The sequence below is a fragment of the Ostrea edulis genome, chromosome 8 (assembly GCF_947568905.1).
Source record: "Ostrea edulis chromosome 8, xbOstEdul1.1, whole genome shotgun sequence".
NCBI classification, from domain to species: Eukaryota; Metazoa; Mollusca; class Bivalvia; order Ostreida; family Ostreidae; genus Ostrea; species Ostrea edulis.
The window spans coordinates 52,110,142-52,130,040 of record NC_079171.1 but is presented as its reverse complement, the minus strand read 5'-3'; the positions used below and the strand labels follow the sequence as shown (position 1 = coordinate 52,130,040).

General features: G+C 34.0%; 4 protein-coding genes across 5 annotated transcripts in view; all 4 read right to left on the bottom strand.

Moving 5' to 3' along the window:
* Window positions 1-5,683, bottom strand: part of LOC130049183 (uncharacterized) — a 5,741-nt gene extending 58 nt beyond the window's left edge. The window contains exons 1-5 of one of the 2 annotated variants that reach the window (XM_056146433.1): window positions 3,157-5,683; window positions 2,366-2,827; window positions 2,122-2,187; window positions 1,911-1,988; window positions 1-1,528 (exon numbers count right to left, since the gene is read on the bottom strand). The exon at window positions 1-1,528 is cut by the window's left edge and continues 58 nt beyond it. In XM_056146433.1, coding sequence (XP_056002408.1) covers window positions 1,197-1,528; window positions 1,911-1,988; window positions 2,122-2,187; window positions 2,366-2,819 — 930 coding nt within the window. In that variant the 5' untranslated portion in view covers window positions 2,820-2,827; window positions 3,157-5,683 and the 3' untranslated portion in view covers window positions 1-1,196. Of the gene's footprint in view, window positions 1,529-1,910; window positions 1,989-2,121; window positions 2,188-2,365; window positions 2,833-3,156 lie in introns of those variants that run through there. The other variant, XM_056146434.1, reaches the window with a different exon arrangement.
* A 2,407-nt stretch (window positions 5,684-8,090) lies between these two features.
* LOC125661445 (uncharacterized) lies at window positions 8,091-16,745 on the bottom strand. Its single transcript, XM_048893449.2, has 2 exons — window positions 16,506-16,745; window positions 8,091-15,998 (listed from the first exon to the last, which is right to left on the bottom strand). The coding sequence occupies exon 2, from the start codon at window positions 14,941-14,943 to the stop codon at window positions 11,875-11,877; it is 3,069 nt and encodes a 1,022-aa protein (XP_048749406.2). The 5' UTR covers window positions 14,944-15,998; window positions 16,506-16,745; the 3' UTR covers window positions 8,091-11,874.
* LOC125663339 (ATP-dependent DNA helicase PIF1-like) lies at window positions 10,285-11,871 on the bottom strand. The gene has a single exon (XM_048895631.1). It carries the CDS (start codon window positions 11,869-11,871, stop codon window positions 10,285-10,287), a length of 1,587 nt encoding a protein of 528 aa, XP_048751588.1.
* On the bottom strand, window positions 14,945-17,320 carry LOC130046595 (nuclear speckle splicing regulatory protein 1-like). The gene is made up of 4 exons (XM_056147701.1): window positions 17,255-17,320; window positions 16,860-17,000; window positions 16,506-16,658; window positions 14,945-15,586 (listed from the first exon to the last, which is right to left on the bottom strand). The coding sequence occupies exons 1-4, from the start codon at window positions 17,318-17,320 to the stop codon at window positions 14,945-14,947; spliced, it is 1,002 nt and encodes a 333-aa protein (XP_056003676.1).
* Window positions 17,321-19,899: the final 2,579 nt, after the last annotated feature.

Here is a 19,899-nt window from a genome sequence, read left to right as displayed (position 1 = left end):
GTATAATCAGAAACCATCTTTAAAAAAAAGTGTCTTGTACTTGCAAAATAATTGTACAAGTAGTGACTAGCATCACAAAAAATCATTTTAAAATCAATAAAAATCACTCGAAGAAAAAACTCCAGCAATATCTTTGTCAAAATACCCAACAATATTATTTATATATTGAGTACATCTTTAAAAAAAAGTGTGTTGTATTTGCAAAAGATTTTCATCCAAAATAATTGAACAAGTAGTGACTAGTATCACAAAAAATCATTTTAAAAATCAATAATAATCACTCAAAGAAAAAACTCCAACAATATCTTTTTGAGTATCATCTTTCAAAAACAAAAGTACTGTGTAGCATCACAAAAAGATTTTCATCTACACTAATTATACAAGTAGTGATTAGCATCACAAACAAGAATCATTTTCAAAAATCAATAAAAAGTATTCAAGATTTTCATTTAAAATAATTATATAAGTCATCACAATAAAACATTTTGTTTTTTTTTTGTTGTTTTTTTTTAAAAAAGTGTATCTCAAATTCTTTCAAGAACAATATAAAATACAAGTGTTGTTTACTGTTTATCATCATAAAAAAATTCTAAAATTGTACAAGTAATCATCCCAAATAGTCATAAAATCAGTTAAATGATATGGAAAAAAAATCACAAAAAATTATACAAGCATGATAACCACCATCAATTTACAAATGAAGGAAATTTTAAGAAAACATTTAAAAAAAAAAGAAAAGTACTCATCTAAAATGTATACTAGTTTTAGTATTGAGTTATGATTATGTAAATAAAAAAAAAATCTCACGAAATTGTTTCACATTACAAATTAAGAAATTTAAAAAAAATGAATATATATATATATACTAAAGTGTTGTGTTCAAAGAAAGATAACTCTAATATTGAAATTTACTTTTAGCTCCCCCCCCCAAAAAAAATTCTTTTCCTAATATTTTAGACAGTACAAAATAATTATCCTTCGGAAAAAAAAGATACGATAACACCATGCAAAAAAAAAATCTTTTTTTGGATAAAATATACCCTCAATGTACTGATACATGAAAGTAAAACTGAATGTCCATTGCGTGCACCTTACAAGTACTTTGAAGTAACTTTTTTTTTTCTATTGTCTGTCTTAAAACATGTTGCTACAAACATTTCTTCAAATACATAAATCTCACAAAATCTGATACAAAATTACTTGTATGACATCTTTAAAGTTTTTTTTACGCATTTCGATCGCGTGTGAGAAGATACAGGTGAAAACTTTTTTTCTGGTACCAGAGGTTTTGCAGAATCGGGGGTGCTGAAGCTTAAAGAACTTGGGGTTGAAGCCGCAGAGGGAGGAGTATGCAAGGTAACAAGTGGAATATTCTCAAACGGTTGTTGCTGGTTGGGTTGCTGGTTGGATTGCTGGTTAGGTTCGGGATGAGCCGTGCAATGGCATTTACAGTAGTTCTGGGACAAAAGTCTTTTGAGGATGACAACGATCAAAGCTACCGTAGTTACTGTAGCCCAAGCAAAGAAACCTATCAAGATAAAATGGTTCGTTATTTTTTTAAACCTCTATTTTTATGCAAACCATTACAAAATTTTATGCTGAAGACACTGAACGTACATCAAAGACTTCATCATAAATATCATCATCGTCTGATAAAGAATTAGTACGAATCCTTCTGAGTTCCAATTCTGATTTCGAGGGTAATGCGCTTAATGGAACTTTACCTTTCTTAGGTTTCCATATCTTATTTTTATGAAATAAAAATCTACCCTTAAGTGACTTAGTGCGAGATTTATACTTTACTTGTCTGTTAATAAGACGTTGACATTGGTCTCTCCCAAACATTATCAAAAGAATAAAATTAAGTATACAAAACACTAAAATTGTGGAAGTTACAATCTTCAACCAACCTGACACTTCTGGTTGATCGAACGAACTATCTCCAGATGTTGGTGTTGAACTGGTTCTGTATTCCTTTGGATGTAACTCTACAATATTTATTTTGTTTCATTGAAATTTTCGTCTTCAGTTTAAAATAGGAAATTATTAAAATTCCATGCACATAAGAATTGCTTGAGGTCTATGAATTTCTGGTCTCCATAGAATTCAGTAGTTACTTACGTTTAGAAATCCTTTTCCACATCCTTTTTCCAGTCATAGCTCTAATAGTAGATTTTCGATTCATCACTTTAAAAAAGAAAAGAAAAAAGATATATATTGCTTGAAGTATTCGAGTTTTTTAAAAACTCTTTTACAGTTCTTCTCCTTACAAAAAAATTAAGATCACTGTCATAATATTTTTATATTATAAATATTAGTGTATTTTCTTATTTCTGCATAAAAGAGATGTTAAATAATTTACTACCTGTATAAGCTGATATCACTGATGATGAACTCTGTTCTCCGGTCCCGACAGGTGCCACAGTTGTCTGACGAACACTAGTAACAGCAGTAGTTTGATCATGGGGTGATGGAGAAGATGAACTCTGTTCTCCGGTCCCGGCTGTGGCGACAGGTGCCACAGTTGTCTGACGAACACTAGTAACAGCAACAGTTTGATCATGGGGTGATGGAGAAGATGAACTCTGTTCTCCGGTCCCGACAGGTGCCACAGTTGTCTGACGAACACTAGTAACAGCAATAGTTTGATCATGGTGTGATGGAGAAGATGAACTCTGTTCTCCGGTCCCGGCTGTGGTGACAGGTGCCACAGTTGTCTGACTAACACTAGTAACAGCAATAGTTTGATCATGGGGTGATGGAGAAGATGAACTCTGTTCTCCGGTCCCGACAGGTGTCATAGTCGATGATGACTTCATATCTACACCTACAATGTTAAGTATTAATCAGAATCAATGGTGAACTCAACGTGGTTTACAATACCAGTTTTTTAAATAGGAAGGGTACCAGTTTATATTTACATCCATTCGGAACACCTTTTCTTTTAATAAAGGGTCGGATCCTAATAGGAACGATAACTCTGGATAGAGATTGGAGCGGATCTCACAAGTGCTCAAAGGTTAACAGTTTACAAAAGCCGCGAACAAGGTTTTAAATCTTTACACAATATTTTATTATTTTTTTTAAAGTATCATAATAAAAATTGTAAGAGCATTTGTTTCATCATCTTCATTATGTTATAAAATAGTTACTTACCAAGTGTTCATGCACGACTGTGACACTTTCTTCCAAATCTGTTTCTTATTAGGTCTACTCCAATGATCGCCCCACTGTCAGTGTTCTCCCCTCCGAATTTTAGTTGCGTTTGACAGCTCCACACCCAAAGGTCTTTAATACCTTCCGTTCCCAACATCAGTTCCACGCACTGCATTTGTCTCGCTTCCAAACATCGGACCACTGACGGAGTGCTTGGCCAACATTTCTGGCACGTGGAATTAACGACCACAAACAATGTCCATAGAAAAAATTTTGCGACCATCATCATGTCATCTCCCACAGAAACAGGGTAGCGCGAATATAGCACGGATTTTTATTCACGTGACGCACACTGTCTAAATACCCGTATACACTTTTTTCCCCCTCCCCTCCCCGATCAGATCAGATATGAAATATTCTTAATTAATATAATCATTTCAATCGGGTTTTTTTTTTTTTTTTTGGTGTTTGTCTGTTAACATAAATAAATTGCAAATCTCTATGTAAATGTCATGTCAAGCAGTGATCTGGACCACACAGCATTCATTTCCATTGACCTTTCTGTGAGATTGATTTTGAAACTGTTTTTTTTTATTTGTTTAACTTTTTTTTTTTTTTTTGGACATCATTGATTTTTACTGATGATAGATATATTCTATACACAACTGTACCTCCTTGTATACAGACAGCGAACACAAATTATACATTTGTAAGTACTGACAGAGAGAGACGACTCCAAGTCTAGATATAGCAATACCGCATATAATGTCAACATATCATCCTTAAATACCTCGTTTTCTTTTAATTATTTCTGAATCAAAGTACTGAAAGCCGGGCTTAAGTACAGGAAACAAAATTGAAAACAGAAACTGTATATCACAATCAATAAAATGCGTCAATGGTTGTCATAGTATCTCAATTAAATATCATTCCCTTATACTCATGCTTTGGTATGCTCCTGTGTTATTTAAGATTACAAGGTTTTACTTCGAGAAGGTACATTTTTCTTTCTCTTTAGAACACAACCCACTCTTTCATCCAATCAGCAGTCGCAAAGTATACTATTAAGTGATGCACTTCATTGTTAAGAGTTTTCTGTTCGCAGTGGGTCAAATTTTCATTTAACAGCTTTGGTAAACAAAGACGAAAGAGAGGAAACATTTGATTGGCGCAGAACTTGGGAACAGCCAATGAGAAGCGGGTCATGTTCTAAGTAAGTTAGATCATATTAAGTAAACTTTCGGTAAACTTGTAGGGACTAGGTCGATGTGCTCCCTCCGCCCCTTCTTAAAGCTGAACACGATTCGTAAAAGGTAGAGGAGCTATCTTTGTCCGCCATATTAGTTTCTCCAGACTGTACTCCTCCAGGCCCTATGTAAGCCTCAGCTTTGTTCATTGTTCAAATCATTTGATTCACGGATTCTACCTGAACACACGTCTCCTTCTCTGTCATTGTGATATACTTCGGCGCAACAAAAATGACTTCTGTATGCCTCTGCCACGTCAGGAAAAAAGTTATCAAATTTATTCGATATCAGTTGCACAGGTCAATGCATTACAAAGTGAAATAAGCACAAATTCACGTTCAATGAAATAAAACGTAAACAAGTAGGGCAATGTAGATATAGAATACACATGCTCACACCGCGACGACCAGGTAAAAGCAATCAGGTGTAACGAATGCGAAGGGTTTATATACCCTAGTGTTGATATAGGAGAGAGGAAAACTAATATGGCGTATGCCTATTTACGAGTCGTGTTCAGCTTTAATCGCTAAATGTTTACTTAATACGATCTAACTATTACTTAGTAAATATATACACACTATATGCAGTATACTTGTGCAACATCTTATTTTAGTATCCTGTTCAATATTAGCTCAAGGTGATGGATCATACTTGATCACATTCTTTTTGTAAGGTAAGGAAGAACAAACACTATACATTTACGAGTTCAAAATTTTTATCTGATAATTTTTCAAACTAGGTAACATGGGCTGATCATCGTACAGCGTAAACAAATTTGATGAGCAAAATAAGAAGAAATAAGATATAAAAAATGTGATGTTGTAGACAATAAACAGAGTAATTTAGTATAATGCCCTCAAATTTGATACAATACTAGTATAATATAATGTACAAGCAGGAACATAGATATTTCAAGCTTGCTAATGATAGGTAAAATTATTCATTATGCACTGCAACTAATATTCTTAAAATCAGAAAAATAAAAATTAACAATCCAATGTCCTTGTAACACATATTTGACTAGTTAACTAAAAAAGGAAATATGAGGTATGTGTTTATCTTGCATACATCATGTACATGTGAACTACTCTTGGCTTAGTGGTTAATTGTCCAAAAATTGAATTATATAGGGAAATGTCATGAGAATGAGGATTTTCTTTATAACAAATCTTGTAAAACTCCTTGCAGTTCAAATAACAAATTCTAACACTGGGACAAAATGGTTAGTAGTCATTTTCCCAAAAAATAGTAAAATAGTTGATTCAATTGAAGTGAATGGATGGTACATGAGTATGTAGGTACAAAAAACTGTGACACTTTAATACAAAGCATGTTACATACATGCAAAATGTGTTAAAAATAAATCTAACCTACAGGCACAACACATATATCTACAGGCATCTATCTAAATTATTGAGACATATAAAGAGAGCCCAATACAAATAACTTGTTCTAAATAAAACCAACGTATATGTGTAAGAGACACTTCTTGATCTTACAACTTTACATGTAACTCCACTGACAGTGTCTAAGTACAAGTAACAATTAAGGAAACAATTCAATATCAAAATAAGAATAAGTGTTGGCAAGTCTCAATACTGTTTTGGCAAGATTCAATACTGTTTTGACAAGACTCAATACCACTTACGGTAATGTAGCACCATTTTGAACAAAATAATTATGCTAATTTTCATCATTGAACTTTGCACATCATAATTTATGTGCTTTTTATGTGCATAGGCTTGTATTGGATCGAATTACGAAACTTCCATAAACATTATCACGTTATCGTGAATATATTCTACATTCTAACATTTGATCGATAGGCTTCAATATACATGTAGAAAAAAAAAGGAACGCCCATATTTAAATTGTTACGTTGTTGTGATAGAAATACATAAATCTTTGAAAGTTACGTGAAATTTGCCTGCAATGCCCGCATTCGAGGAACTATTTTTGTCCCAATCTGTTCTTGTTTATTGTTTCAATCTGAGTGTAATATACAAAAAAAGTCATATTTACCATGTTAACTTCTCTTCTCCTTGTTCCTTTTCTTACGTTTACAGGTTTTCTTTCTTCAACAGTGGCCAATACATGCAATAAATGTAGCTAAACTTCTCAGGACTCAATTCGCTTTTCAACCCACGCTATCTTGTTTACGTTTTGATATTCATACGCAGTAGTCAAAAATATTGTCATATAAATTAAACTTTGTTTAATTGATTTGTCTTCCACAAATAAATCGTTATCTTTAAATGATTTCTTGACGTTTTTAAAGCGTATCATCATTTTCTTAGGTGCATTTTGAATGTGTGTTTAAACAGAGATTGGGAATTTATGCACTATATCCTAGAACGTAAATTTAATTTGGCGGCTGTGCGGTCAACATCCTGCTTGAACAGGCTGACTATAGCCGGCAATTGCTCTTTGAGCAATAAGCCCGGCTAAAAATGGATCTGAAGCTGAATTTTTTTTTATCACTATAATTTGTATTGAACAATTTGGGGGGGGGGGGGGGGGGATTCATACAGATAATGTACATGTACCTAGACTTTTTAAAATTAAAATTCTTAATTGTTACCTATGTAATTTCTCAAAACATTGAGTTATTGAAATTTTATTATGAACTTTGTGAAAATGAATACATACTTGAAAGATAATTGGAATGAAGATATGTAAACTTTTATGCTACAGGTTTCTTTGTGCTTTTATACACATAAAAAAGTGTGTAATGGGTTCGCGGTATTTTTATATGGTAAAAAAATAATGGAATAACAATGGACCCATATGTACAGCATCACATATATATATATATATATATATATATATATATATATATATATATATATCGGTAACATGACCCGAATGTACTTAAGAAAAAAAATAAGCAGAGTGATTGTACTTTAGAGAACGCAACAATTTTAGTTTAGGTCAACAGCTGTAGCATGCCCAATTACCCGACCGTGCGTAGACCATGTGAGTGTGTGTAATGTTCAAGGCAGAGTTAATGCAAGACAATTAACAAATTAAAACGTATTATCACATTAGTTACACGTGTTCCGGATATCTATACTTTATGCGCAACTGTGAAAGAAGGTCGCGGCAATTTTAAAAGTACAAAAGAAGACCGCTACTAATTTGAACAAGATTATACGTCACCAAGGAAAAATCACGTGAGATGAGAAACTTTTTTTTCCGATTCCCACGCAATGTAATATATTTTAGATTAAAAAGAAAAGTATTCTAAAGTGCATGTAACATTCTCAATCCACAAAATTGTTTAAATAGGGGAAGTTTTATGTAAAATTCACCATTGACAAAGGAAACCGGTCAGTTAAAACAATTAGGATGGCAGAAGCATTTTTCAATTTTCAGTAAGTGTTATATTCTATAATCGAAATTTATTTATTTAATTTCATTATAAATTTAATTTAAATTCAAAAGTTATAACCTATTATATAGAGCTTTTGAATCTATTTTATGGTATTTTTAATCGACTGTTGCTGTAGTGTTACCCTTGGGGGTCTCTACCTATATCTTGGTTTATACAGACGTCCCTTTGGTATGGGCCACCTTTTTGACAAGTTAAGTTAGATCTCTACACCGTCATAATGACTGACTTCCTTTTGAAACATGGATGAAAATATCACTATCAGGGTTATATCTTAATTCATTTTCAAATTTAAATGCATAGCCAAGTAGCTCCGTAGGTAGCACGTTGCCTTCTGAACTGCAGGTCGCGGGTTCGATTCCAGCAGGGGTTTTAATTTTTTTTTCAAATTACTTTCTACTAAAACTGTATTTTTTTTTTATGAAATAGAGTGCATTTGAATTATTTTCTTTTCAAAATGTTAGCACGTTGCTTTCTGAACTGCAGGTCGCGGGGTTCGATTCCAGCAGGGGTTTTAAATTTTTTCAAATTACTTTCTACTAAAACTGTATTTTTTTTATGAAATACAGTGCATTTTGAATTATTTTCTTTTCAAAATGTTGTTTAACATATCCTGTACTTTTCATCCACGTCAAATTTCTCTGGTGTAGCATTCCACCTTAAATATATCAATGGGAAGCGATTTTCATCAAATTGTTATATCAATGGGTAGACAATTTGACTTGTCATTACATTAATGAGTGGTAGGTTTATCCGCAGGAATTCATCCTCTAATAAAATGTGTAATCATGAAATATTAGGACATTTTTCCACGATCTAACTACAACCCGGGTGTGTGCACTTACATACGCACTTGCATGGGCACCAACTATACATTAAGCAGGTCACAATTTTGGTATGAAGTATATGATTGAATCAGAATTTACAAAGGAAAGGTATGGGTTTTTCTATGGCGGGTATTTTGAAAATCCCAGCGGGACGTCTGTACCCAAAAGTGTAGGTTGGGGCACTGATGAAGATAATCGTAGTTATCTTTCTTGGGCCGTTGTCATTACAGGGATAACGTAACGTCTTCACCTACAAGAAGTTTTCGAGACTTCGAAGACGAATGGATTCGCTTAGGCGAAAGCTTCTCGGTGTCCTTTGAGTCAGGGTAAGTTTGCCTCTTGAACGTTATTTTCAAGCGCATAAGTCGATTTTTACCAAATAGTGTATTTTTTACATCGAATTGAAATAGTTTCAAATAAAAAAAATTAATCCATTCATATTTCACATTCACTCGTTGTTGTCTAACATCTTCAATATTTTCAACAGAACAATAAAAGTAGTTTATACAATTCTTTGTTGTTCTTTCAATAAGAAATTCTCCCAAAGATCCGACTGAAAATGACCAATCAACAAAGTCCTCACCTTCCAGGAAAAGGAAATTTGAGGACGCGGAAGATTCCATTATTCTACACCGGAGGTAAACATTTCTTTTTTTTTTTAAATATCGTAATTAACAATAAAGTGCACCGCCACGGCACATGATACGCCCGTCACATATTGTTTACATGAACATATCACCATGAAGAGATAGGTATGCATGGAACCAAATGTCAACCTTCCTTTAAGAATCTTACCCACTTTATGGCCTCATGTGACATTGCTTCAAATATTGATAATGTAAGCTTAATGATTTTTAAAAGGATATAAAAACATTTTCCCAAATGTTTTCAATGAAATGATTAAAGTGTAAGATAGCCCTTTATCCAAGCAAACAACTTACAATAAATGGGAGTACTCAAAAAGGTTGATTTATTCAACATATCAAAAAATACATATATCAGCATCTGCCTTTGTCAAATCTTCAAGTATAAAAGTAAAATATGCATGGTGATGTCAATATAAATAAATATAGATTAAAATTGTATGCATCTCTATTGTTAAGAGCTTTTTATATTAAATTTAATCATCTTCTGATAATAGACATTACCATTTTGAAACTAATGAGGCAAAAATCTTTTGTTTAACATTTTTGCAGTATAAAGTATTACCATGTTTCTAATTAGATAATTCTTCTGGCCTAGGAAAAATGTATCAATTTTTTTCTTAATTGCAAGCAAACCAAACTATCTTGTGGTCAGAGTAGTACACCTCCATAACCCCATATTGTGGACTTCTGTCACTAGGAACATTAGAAAAGACAAGGTCAATCGTTGATCCATGATCATTGGTTGGAGTGATAATTTGCTGTTCATAATGCAGGTTTTCAACAAGCAATTTTTGCAATGCTGCCTTTTCCGAGGAATGGTTTGCCCAGTTCACATTAAAGTCGCCCATGATGATTGAATAAGTAGTGTTGATATACTCTGTAGAAATTGTCCTAAGAGCTGCACAAAGTCCCTCAACAGGTGTCTTGAGATGTTTGTACAACATGACAAATGTTATATTTTCAATAAACTCACTCTGAAAAACTAACAATTCAATTCCTTGGAAAGATTCATGGAATTAAATTATGTTCACAGGGTATCTCATATACAAAGCTGTCCCATATGGTGATCTTTGGCAGTTACCATCTAGACAATCCTTTCTATACTGGTCAAAATTTCCCAGAGTAGTGCTTTCTAGTGTATCTTTGTGACTGAATCTTGTTTCACAAAAGCAAGCAATGTCCACAGCATGTATGTTGTGATCTTCTCTTACATCCTCCATATGTCTATGAAGAGATCGTGCATTTAGAAATGTGATTTTGTGGGACTGCGGTATATTGTACAGAAATTTAAGATCCATTTCTATTGGCATTGATCTTAACCTTTCCATTTCCTCTCGAACACTTTTGTCCACACTTATTTTATCTTCTTGAAGATTGAGTATGAAAATATTGTCTAGAGATTGGCAGCGGCTTAGTGCAACATAATGCATATGATCAACCTTTCTTCTTGTTGTCAGATCAACTACAACTGTGGACAAAGTATCCCCCTGAGAACGATGAATGGTTTTGGCATGTGCTGCCCTCAAGGGAAACTGGAACCTTTGTAGTTGAGCTTGACCTTTATGTCCAGCTGCATATTGCTTCAATACTGGCTGTATTGGAGTCCACTGCTTTTGATGGCATGAGCGGTATAGCCTTCTACTGTCTGTTCTTAACTTGGCTCCAGTTAAAGTTGCATCAAATTCCACCCAGATCACACCAGAGGCTTGCGATTCTCTCTCCACAATGTCGATAATCTTAATTTTGCAGGAAGCTCCATTAATAAGACCATCTGTTGTATCTACGTTTACAGTCAATTCGACATAAATATCTTTTGCCACTTGTAAAATATTTGGAAGCTGCGAATTTTTCTCTTTTGAATTGGTGAATGACCCAATGATCTTTCTTGTCATTTCTGGCGATGTTGATCCAACCACTCTGTCCTTAGCATGAATTGTATATACTGCATTAGAAGATGTACTGATGACAGAGCTGTTGAACATGTTTACAGACTCATTTGTAGCAAACAGATGACATGCTGTCTGAGGGTATTCAGGTGATCCCCTATCTGTGAGGCGCTGCTTTAGCACATTGATATCCTCGTCTGTCTGATTGCCCTCTCTAAGTCGATTCAGAAGTTCTGCAAAGAGTCTGCTATCTGCCTGCCGCATAATTTTCTTCAATTCAAACATTTTAAATAAATCTGTCCAAATGTTCATTGCTAAAGGTAAGTAATCTGATCGTGGAGTAGAGAAAATGTAAGAATCTCGAACTGGTTTTAGCTGAAATAAGTCCCCAACAGCTATCAATGATATTCCTCCAAATGGTTTGTTGCATTGCATAACTTCCATCAGGCGTTGATTGATGCAATTCAAAATCCTAAACCCTACCATTGACACTTCATCCATAAATATCATTTGGAGATTTCCAATCTGCTGTCTCAGGGTATTAAGGGAACTTGAAGAAAGTGGTTTATATGCCAGACTTTGATTTGGAAGGATCTTAAGGGCACTGTGAATTGTATTCCCTTGAATATGATATGCTGCTTTTCCTGTTGGAGCAATGAGCAGTATATTCCTAGTTGTAAAATCTTCTCCAGCTTTTTTGTTCAGGTATTTTAGCATTGTCTAGTAAATAGCTTTAGTAAGGAAACTTTTCCCAACACCTGCCCCTCCACTCATGAACCTGTAAATTGGTGTAGACGATGTTTTCAATTTGTACATTGTGTCATAAAGGAATTCAAGCTGCTCTTCATTCAGAAATCTCATATGCTTTCTGTATTCCTCATCTGGAAGTTCACTGTACTTGATCAGCTCATTTTCAACATCTGTGACAGGTAATCCAAACTCCCTAGCTATGTCACCATCTTCAATACCGAGGTCTTTTTCAGGTGGTCTTAATGATCTCTCAATTTCATCTTCATGTTGAGTAACAGGAGCCAAACAATCCCAAGCTTCAGTGCCATCATCCATATTTGCAAGAGCTTCCTGGGCAAGATTAACAATATTTGAGTAGGGTTCATATTTTTCCATTTCTGGACTAATCATTGCTTCCAACTCGTTAAATCTGCACTGAAAGGAGTTGGAATTTCCTATCAAATTTTGTTCATCTCTCCATGGGGAATAAAGCATTATAAGCTCTCGATAATACTTCTCAGAGTCTTTTTCCGGGTTGAAGTGTACCGTTCGTAAAATTCGAGGAAGTTTTCTTCTTCTGTATTTTGCTGCCTCTGCAGTATTGTTAGCAATTTGCTCCTCTTCAATAATTTCTTCATCTTCATTTTCAACATTAGCTGGTTCTGGAAGAAGATTATCTACAGTTTTAGTTCTACTGGACCCTCTTGAACATGTTTTTTTTTTTGCTTCCTCCATTGAATACCAGGCACAAAACTCTGCTAGAGAGATATTTTCCAATTCCTGGGGTCTATCTTCATATCTTTTGAGGATATTGGAGCACTCTATATCCTCATCCTCATCATTTAAGGATTCAAGAATTTTTGCTGGCTTCAACAAGGTGACACGTCCTTCTGGAGGACTGGTGTTAATGAACATGCATTGTCTTGAAGCTCTTCTCATTGGTAGCTGTAGACATATATAGGCGGCTTCCTGAGCACTCAGCTCCACAGCATTCAAAAACTTGTTACCTACACATCTAACTTGTTGTTTTAGAGACTGATTTCCTTGTCTTGCTTCTTCTGTCGCTTTCCTAAGCAGCTCACTCATACCCCTTTGTGCCTTTGTCACATAGGAGGCAACATAAGTTGCACAGGCATATACATCTAGAACAAACTGAACATCTATGTTTGCCCGCCAGGCCTCTAGAGTCGCTTTGTTGTAGTTGTTGATACGAATTTCCTGTGGGGATCTCTTTAGGAAAACAGTAGTTGCTTTAATAGATGATCTAATTGCAGACACATACTCCTCCTCTGTCATCCTTAGGCTGGACAGGAGTACTTCATGGGTGATTGTTCCATCATTTTCATCAAGACTTTGAAGATACTCATGAATTTTCATCCAGGACTGTTTGTGTTTAGTTAGTTCCTCCTCCAACACTTCTGGTTGTTTCAGCGGTTCTAGGATAGTAGTTGCCTTCATAGGAGGTCTTGGGAAGTTAAACCTACATATCTTCTTGTTCCTCTTCTTGCATGTGTGGCTATGTTTATGCTTCTGAACCTGAACCAGATCAAATATCGACTCATCTTCATTTGGCTTTTTGCATGTAATATATTCATCAATGAAATCACAAACTTCACTTTCAGAATTTTCCCCATTCTTTGGGGCATTCTTGCACCATAACAACATGTGGATATGTGGTGATCCTCTCTGTTGATATTCCACTCTGTAGAAGTAATCTGTGATTTCAAATAAGGGATTAGCCTTTGTTAAAAGGAACTTGTTCAGGAACTTCTGCACTGAGAAATCAAAATGTCGAGCACACGTTATTGGATCTGACTGTATGAGACGGCACTTCTGAGGCCAAGTTAGTTGGCTAACTTCATCATCTGAGAGAACCTTATTATCTCCCACTTGTGAAAGAATCTTAAGTAGGTGATTCCACTTTGTTTCTGCTGCAGAAAGTGTAAGGAAAAAGGTAGCTGTACCCAAATTTCGAATGAAAGCAAAGAGGTCCTTACTAATTCTTTCAAAATATGGTGGAGAACCCCTGATACTTGGTAGAAACTTGTAAGCTTTATCATGATGAATCAGATCTAATGCTGCATCCCCCTTTACATCTTTGGCTGAAAGGTTTTTATTGCTAATTTTTACTTTTCTAAGAGCTATCTGTGTTTGATCGATCAAAGATTTCATTTGAATCTTCTTGGTTTTAAAAAACAAGTTTTCCACTGATCTGGCTGCTCTTCTGTCTGCATTTCTCAGCTCAGATTTAACAATTTCTCCATATGTAACTCTGACCGGTCGCTCTGTGTTACTTGGTCGCCGTCTTCCACAAAAAATGGCTGGAAATGCAAGTTCTTCACTGTCTTTCTCCAAGAAAATACTAATTGGTAAACTTCCCTCTCCAGGGGCATAGTTATACACATGTTCCATTTCTGATTGATCTATAAAACTTGGTGCTGTTAAAAGTGTGTCAGCTTCACCACACATTGATTCATAGCTATCCACTTCACTCCATTTATCATCATCATCACTGAAGCCATCCTCTACAGAACCATTTGTATCTTCTCTTGCATCTTCATGACTTACTGCAATTTGTGCGCTTTCCCCTGAGGAAGAATCAGCATGTAAAGGAGCAGGTGCAATATGGTCTTCTGAGCTGGATTGTGACTGTGCAATATTACTATGAATATTGATTTCAATATTTTGTTCTTGCTCTTCAGATTCACATTGCCAACTTTCATCAAATGAAATTCCATGTTCTTTGTATAGAGGTGTTGTAGATAAAAACTTTGCAGCTTCACGAACAGCCTCAGGTCGTATATTCAAACAATACACATGATGCTTGTATCTCAGCCTTCGTTTCAGAGTGGCCTTTATTGTAGCAGTGTCAGAGGGAAGCCTTTTCAAATTTTTGATTGTGCTTGAAACATCAGCTGGTACCATAACAACATTTCCATTGATAAAATGTTGTTTACCTATGGGTGCTTGATGAATTTTCATGAAAGGTAATCTTGCAGCAATCAGTGTTTGTTCCAGAGGATTTAAGTCACTAAGGGAGCCTTGATCTATAAAGTTCATTTTATTTAGAACTGATGATGGTGGAATTTTCCCTTTTTTTTATATGGGACTGACATGTTTTACATATCCATATCTCTTCAGAAGCACTGGCTGTTTGTGGACAAATATCAATTAATTTTCTCACAGCATCTTTCCCTTTGTCCTTGTCTGAGAAAGCACCTGAATATTTACATACACTGTGCTTATACAGGAGCTGGTGGCAGCTTGTACAAGTGTATACTGGTCCTTGTTCAACTGCTCTGTGAAAATTGCTAATGCAGTGGTCAATGGATGTTTGCTGTTCATCTCTCCTTTTTGTATCGGATTGTTTTTCATTTGCTCTGTACGCAGGATCTCTTCTTTTTTCACTACGATACTCTGTATTCATTATTTTTTCTCTTTCTCTGAAGTCTTGTTCACTGTGTTTTCTTTTCTTGGCGTTTGTTTCACGTTCTTTTTCAACAGCCTTGTGGTCTGGTTTTTCTCTATGTAATTTCCACCGTAAAGTGTCTTTTTTTTGTTCAGCCTTTCTGTATTCTGGATTATTCCCAATGAATTTTCTTTGTGTTTTTTCACGTTCTTTTTCAACAGCCTTGTGGTCTGGTTTTTCTCTATGTAATTTCCGCCGTAAAGTGTCTTTTTTTTTGTTCAGCCTTTCTGTATTCTGGATTATTCCTAATCAATTTTCTTTGTGTTGTTTCACGTTCTTTTTCAACAGCCTTGTGGTCTGGTTTTTCTCTATGTGATCTCCGCCATAAAGTATCTTTTTTTTGTTCAGCCTTTCTGTTTTCAGGATTATTTCTACGCAATTTTCTTTGAGATGTCTCCCGTTCTTTTTCAATAGCCTTGTACTCTAAATTAGCTCTAATTGATCTTTTTCTTATTGCGTCCCTTTCTTTTTCAGCTTTTCTGTATTCTTCATTTACTCCATTTAATTTCTTGCAAACTTTATCACCTCTTTGTTCTAATTCTATCTTTCTCTTCAGTTGTTTTCGTTTTAAATCTTCTTTTTTTTCTTTGTGTCTGTAGATGAGATCTTCTCTCTTTCTCCTCATTAGTTCTCTCATGTATAAAGTCTGTTAAAAAAGGAAAGAAACTGAGATACACATTAAGGACCCTCTATACACTGAACTTTGAGAAAATTATAGCGTCAAGGAGTACATGTTAGAATTATTTGTTCATTTTTAACGTATGTTGAATGCCTTTTTACTGAGAAAAATTGTGTTTGTTTATTCTGATGGGAATATGCAAAGTTTTTCAATTACTTTACTTTGGTCTGATATAATATTTAGAAATCTTGAATAACATGTATTTACAAATTTTGTAATACAATGCAGATTGTAATTGAGTATTCTATTTCATATCAAATGGTGGATCAACCTAATTATACAAAAGTATCCTGAAATTATTGTGCAGTGTAAAGAGGATCCTTGATATGGTATGATACTTATTTTACAGGTTTAATTTAGTCAGCGTATGAAATTTTTTTTTATACATGTAAATGGCTATTTACATTCATACAGAGTATAAACAAAGTAAAAACACTACATTAAAACCTTGAACTTGATTGCATATAGCTTTACCTTTCTTTTTGATATTTGGTCATTTTTTTCCAGTGTAACAGAATTTGTCATAGGAGTTCTTTCCCTTTCCATAGAATCATCTCTTTCCCTTTGCACAGTTTTTCGTATTTTGTAGTACATGGGTACTGCAAATACTTCAATGTTGGCTGCATTCTTAGATCATAAAAAAATATTTACAAATATTAAAAAAGCATGTAATTGACAATGAAATTTATTTTTTAGATCTTTTAGCTACTAAATCAAGGAAGCTTACATGTTACACAAAATAATCAATCTTGCTTACGTTATGAAAATTAACAAATAGCTTTCTTCACTTATCAATAATTTTAGGATATATAAATTACAAAAAATCACCTTATTTTGTATACTTGAAAAACTGTCTAGGGATTGAGTAGGTTCTTCCTGACAAGAACCAGACTCTGTTGCCTTAATAACAACAGGATTTTCATGTTCTTGGTTTACTGGAGTTCTGTTAATGTCATCTTCATTGGAAAACTGAAAACCCAAGTAGTCTTACATGTACTACAGTGATAAATCACTGAATTTGTTATATCATAATCATTTGATATCATGTGGATAAAGCTTGTGATATTCAAGGTTATCAATCTCATTCACTTAGTTTTCAATTGAGAAAAGGTGGGTATTAGATTACTAATAACAATGAATGTCAGTCATAACTAATGTACATCATTGTACAAAAGGTGCAGAAAGATAAGCATAGTTACATATATAGGAAAGAAAATACATACATTTTGAGAAATTCTACTTTTTCTTTTACGAATTCTCTCCTTCTCCTTGAATCGTCTACTAGACATCTTGTCTCTTGACACTAAAACATATACATATTTATTTCAATGGCAGTACAATTTATATACAATTTATCTTATCATTTTCATTTGGAAAGTTTATGGACCACTTATTAGGAATTATAGGTATATATATCTATTTCTCTTTTCTCAATGAATTATGAATTCCTCTGATGTGCATCTCCTATATTTTATTTAATAATCAGTTCACATATTTCTCCATGGGGCATGTTTGATAGGCACAAATTATAAATATGATAAAATATAATATCAAATTAATTCAGATACTTTACATTAAATTAATTTATAAAACAAGAGGCTGGCTATGGAGAACCATTCTAATGAGACAGATGCCATCAATTGCAATCAAGAGCCTAAATCATTAATCTCTCTGCCATTTTCCCCAAGAGATATGGATAAAACCTGCTTTATCAGAGATGCTCCAAAAGAAATGATCAAGGCAGTCCCTTAAGGATTTAAATTAGTTCTTTGAAGTTTCATGCACACACAAAATTTTTTCCCAAGTAAATATAAAAAATGAAGAAAATTAATTATGTTGAAGTTAATATAAATAACATATATATATAGATAGATAGATAGATAGATAGATAGGGCGAGAGAGAGAGAGAGTTTAAGTCCAGAAAACACAGAAAAAAAACTCTATCTCATTTTCAATCTTCAGGAGTATATATAGGACAATATATTGCAAAGTTAAGAATTAGCATTGAATGTAAAGAGAATAAGTAATATATTGTTGAACTCTTAAAGATAGAAAATAACAACCGTTTGAGTCTATTTTGGTGTTGTGATTTTTATATATATATATATATATATTAGGGTTGTCAAAACAATCAATTTCTAGTAACTGTTTACTCGCCTGTCTTTCCAATCGAGTACTAGGTCATTATTCGAGAAAAAATATAAAAAGATAAACCTAAATCTATATCATCACTATCGTATATTGTTCTTTGTTGCTGAACATAATTTCATGATCTGAATGCCGACGTTCATTAAGTCTGGAACGAAAAGGAAAGCTTTAAGATAAAATCCAAATAATTTTAATTAATTTTTTATTCAACATTTCACAAATGGGATTTTATAAGTAACAAAATGTTGTACAGATTAATAGGGATGGTTGTAAGAAAGTTTAAAGTATCAATCCATATGAAAACTAATATGTTGCTTTCAATTCTTTTGGTCAATTAAAGGTCCACAATTTGAGTCGGCGGAATAGCATCCTGACTGGTTGACTCCTGACTTCCCTCAGAAATGTCATATGGTTCACTGTATGAGGATAAGTCTAGTTGCATCCTTTCTATCTTTTGTTTCAAGGTCTCATTTTCTTTTTTCACAAAGTCGTAGTCCTTCCTCAGCTGATACTTAGCTTTACAGAGGTCTGCAACCCTTCTTCTTAGCATTGATTGGTCTTTTTCCATGGCCTCTGCTATTTGTTCTATTTCCTCAGTCACTTGTAGGGAATCTTTCAGAGCTGCATCCTTGGTATAATTACCAATACCTGCCAGAAGCCTAGCAAAAATACCGCTTATTTTAAGTGTAGATGACTTGATACTTTTGGCATCCATTTTTGACTCCTGAAAACAGAAAATTGAAATTATCATACCTGTGGTTTACAATATGTAACCTTACTTTCTCATGTTATTTAATTCAATTAGATTAATTTTTTCCATACGTCAGCTATCAAACTTTTGCTACTTCTTCATCTCCTAGCTAGATACAGAATTCTAGATATAGAGCTCAAAAGCACAGGATCGAACCCCCTTAATTAAGTTTTCATCAGTTTATTTCTTTCTTTATTTAAAGCTGTGTTTCATATGCTCATAATAGATCTGAAAAATTACTTTCTAACACATGTATGGAAATGTTATGGCCATGCATGCATATTTTACTTTTTACCACACTTTAAAAATAATCAAAATGCAAAAGTAGTAAAAATGAATGCATAGCATCTTACCTGCACTTTCTTATACTTTGTAAATCCTAGAGGTCTATAGCAAATGGGCTTCTTCTTTATAATGCAGTCATAGAAAACACGATGAATTGTTAACACTTTGTAAATCCTAGAGGTTTATTGCAAACGGGCTTCGTCTTTAATGTGCAGTCAAAGAGTAGGAAGACACCACAAATTGTTAGAGTTTATAATAGTTTCTTTGTCAAATCATATGGTTCCCAAAGCATATATATATCATATAACTTGACTCCAAATGACCATACTGATATCCAAGCACTCTTTCAAGTTTGAAACATAAATACTTGATAACATCTTAATTGACATGCCTCAGATGGAGAACTGGGTTGGAAGTACCTGTATGTCTTGTGTGATAATAATTTATCATTATTTTAGAAAAGTAGCAACTTGCTTCAATGAAAACCAATGACAATACATCTTAACTTTATCATCACTAACTTCATTAGATTTTAGAAAAATGTAGGGACATTTTTATCATTGTTTTTAAATATTCTTCATTAAAGAAAAAATAATTTGTCCCAGTATACTTAAAGAAAATGAAAGGCAATATATAGTGGCAATCTAAGAAATCCACACAATTTTCTACCCCCCCCCCCCCCCC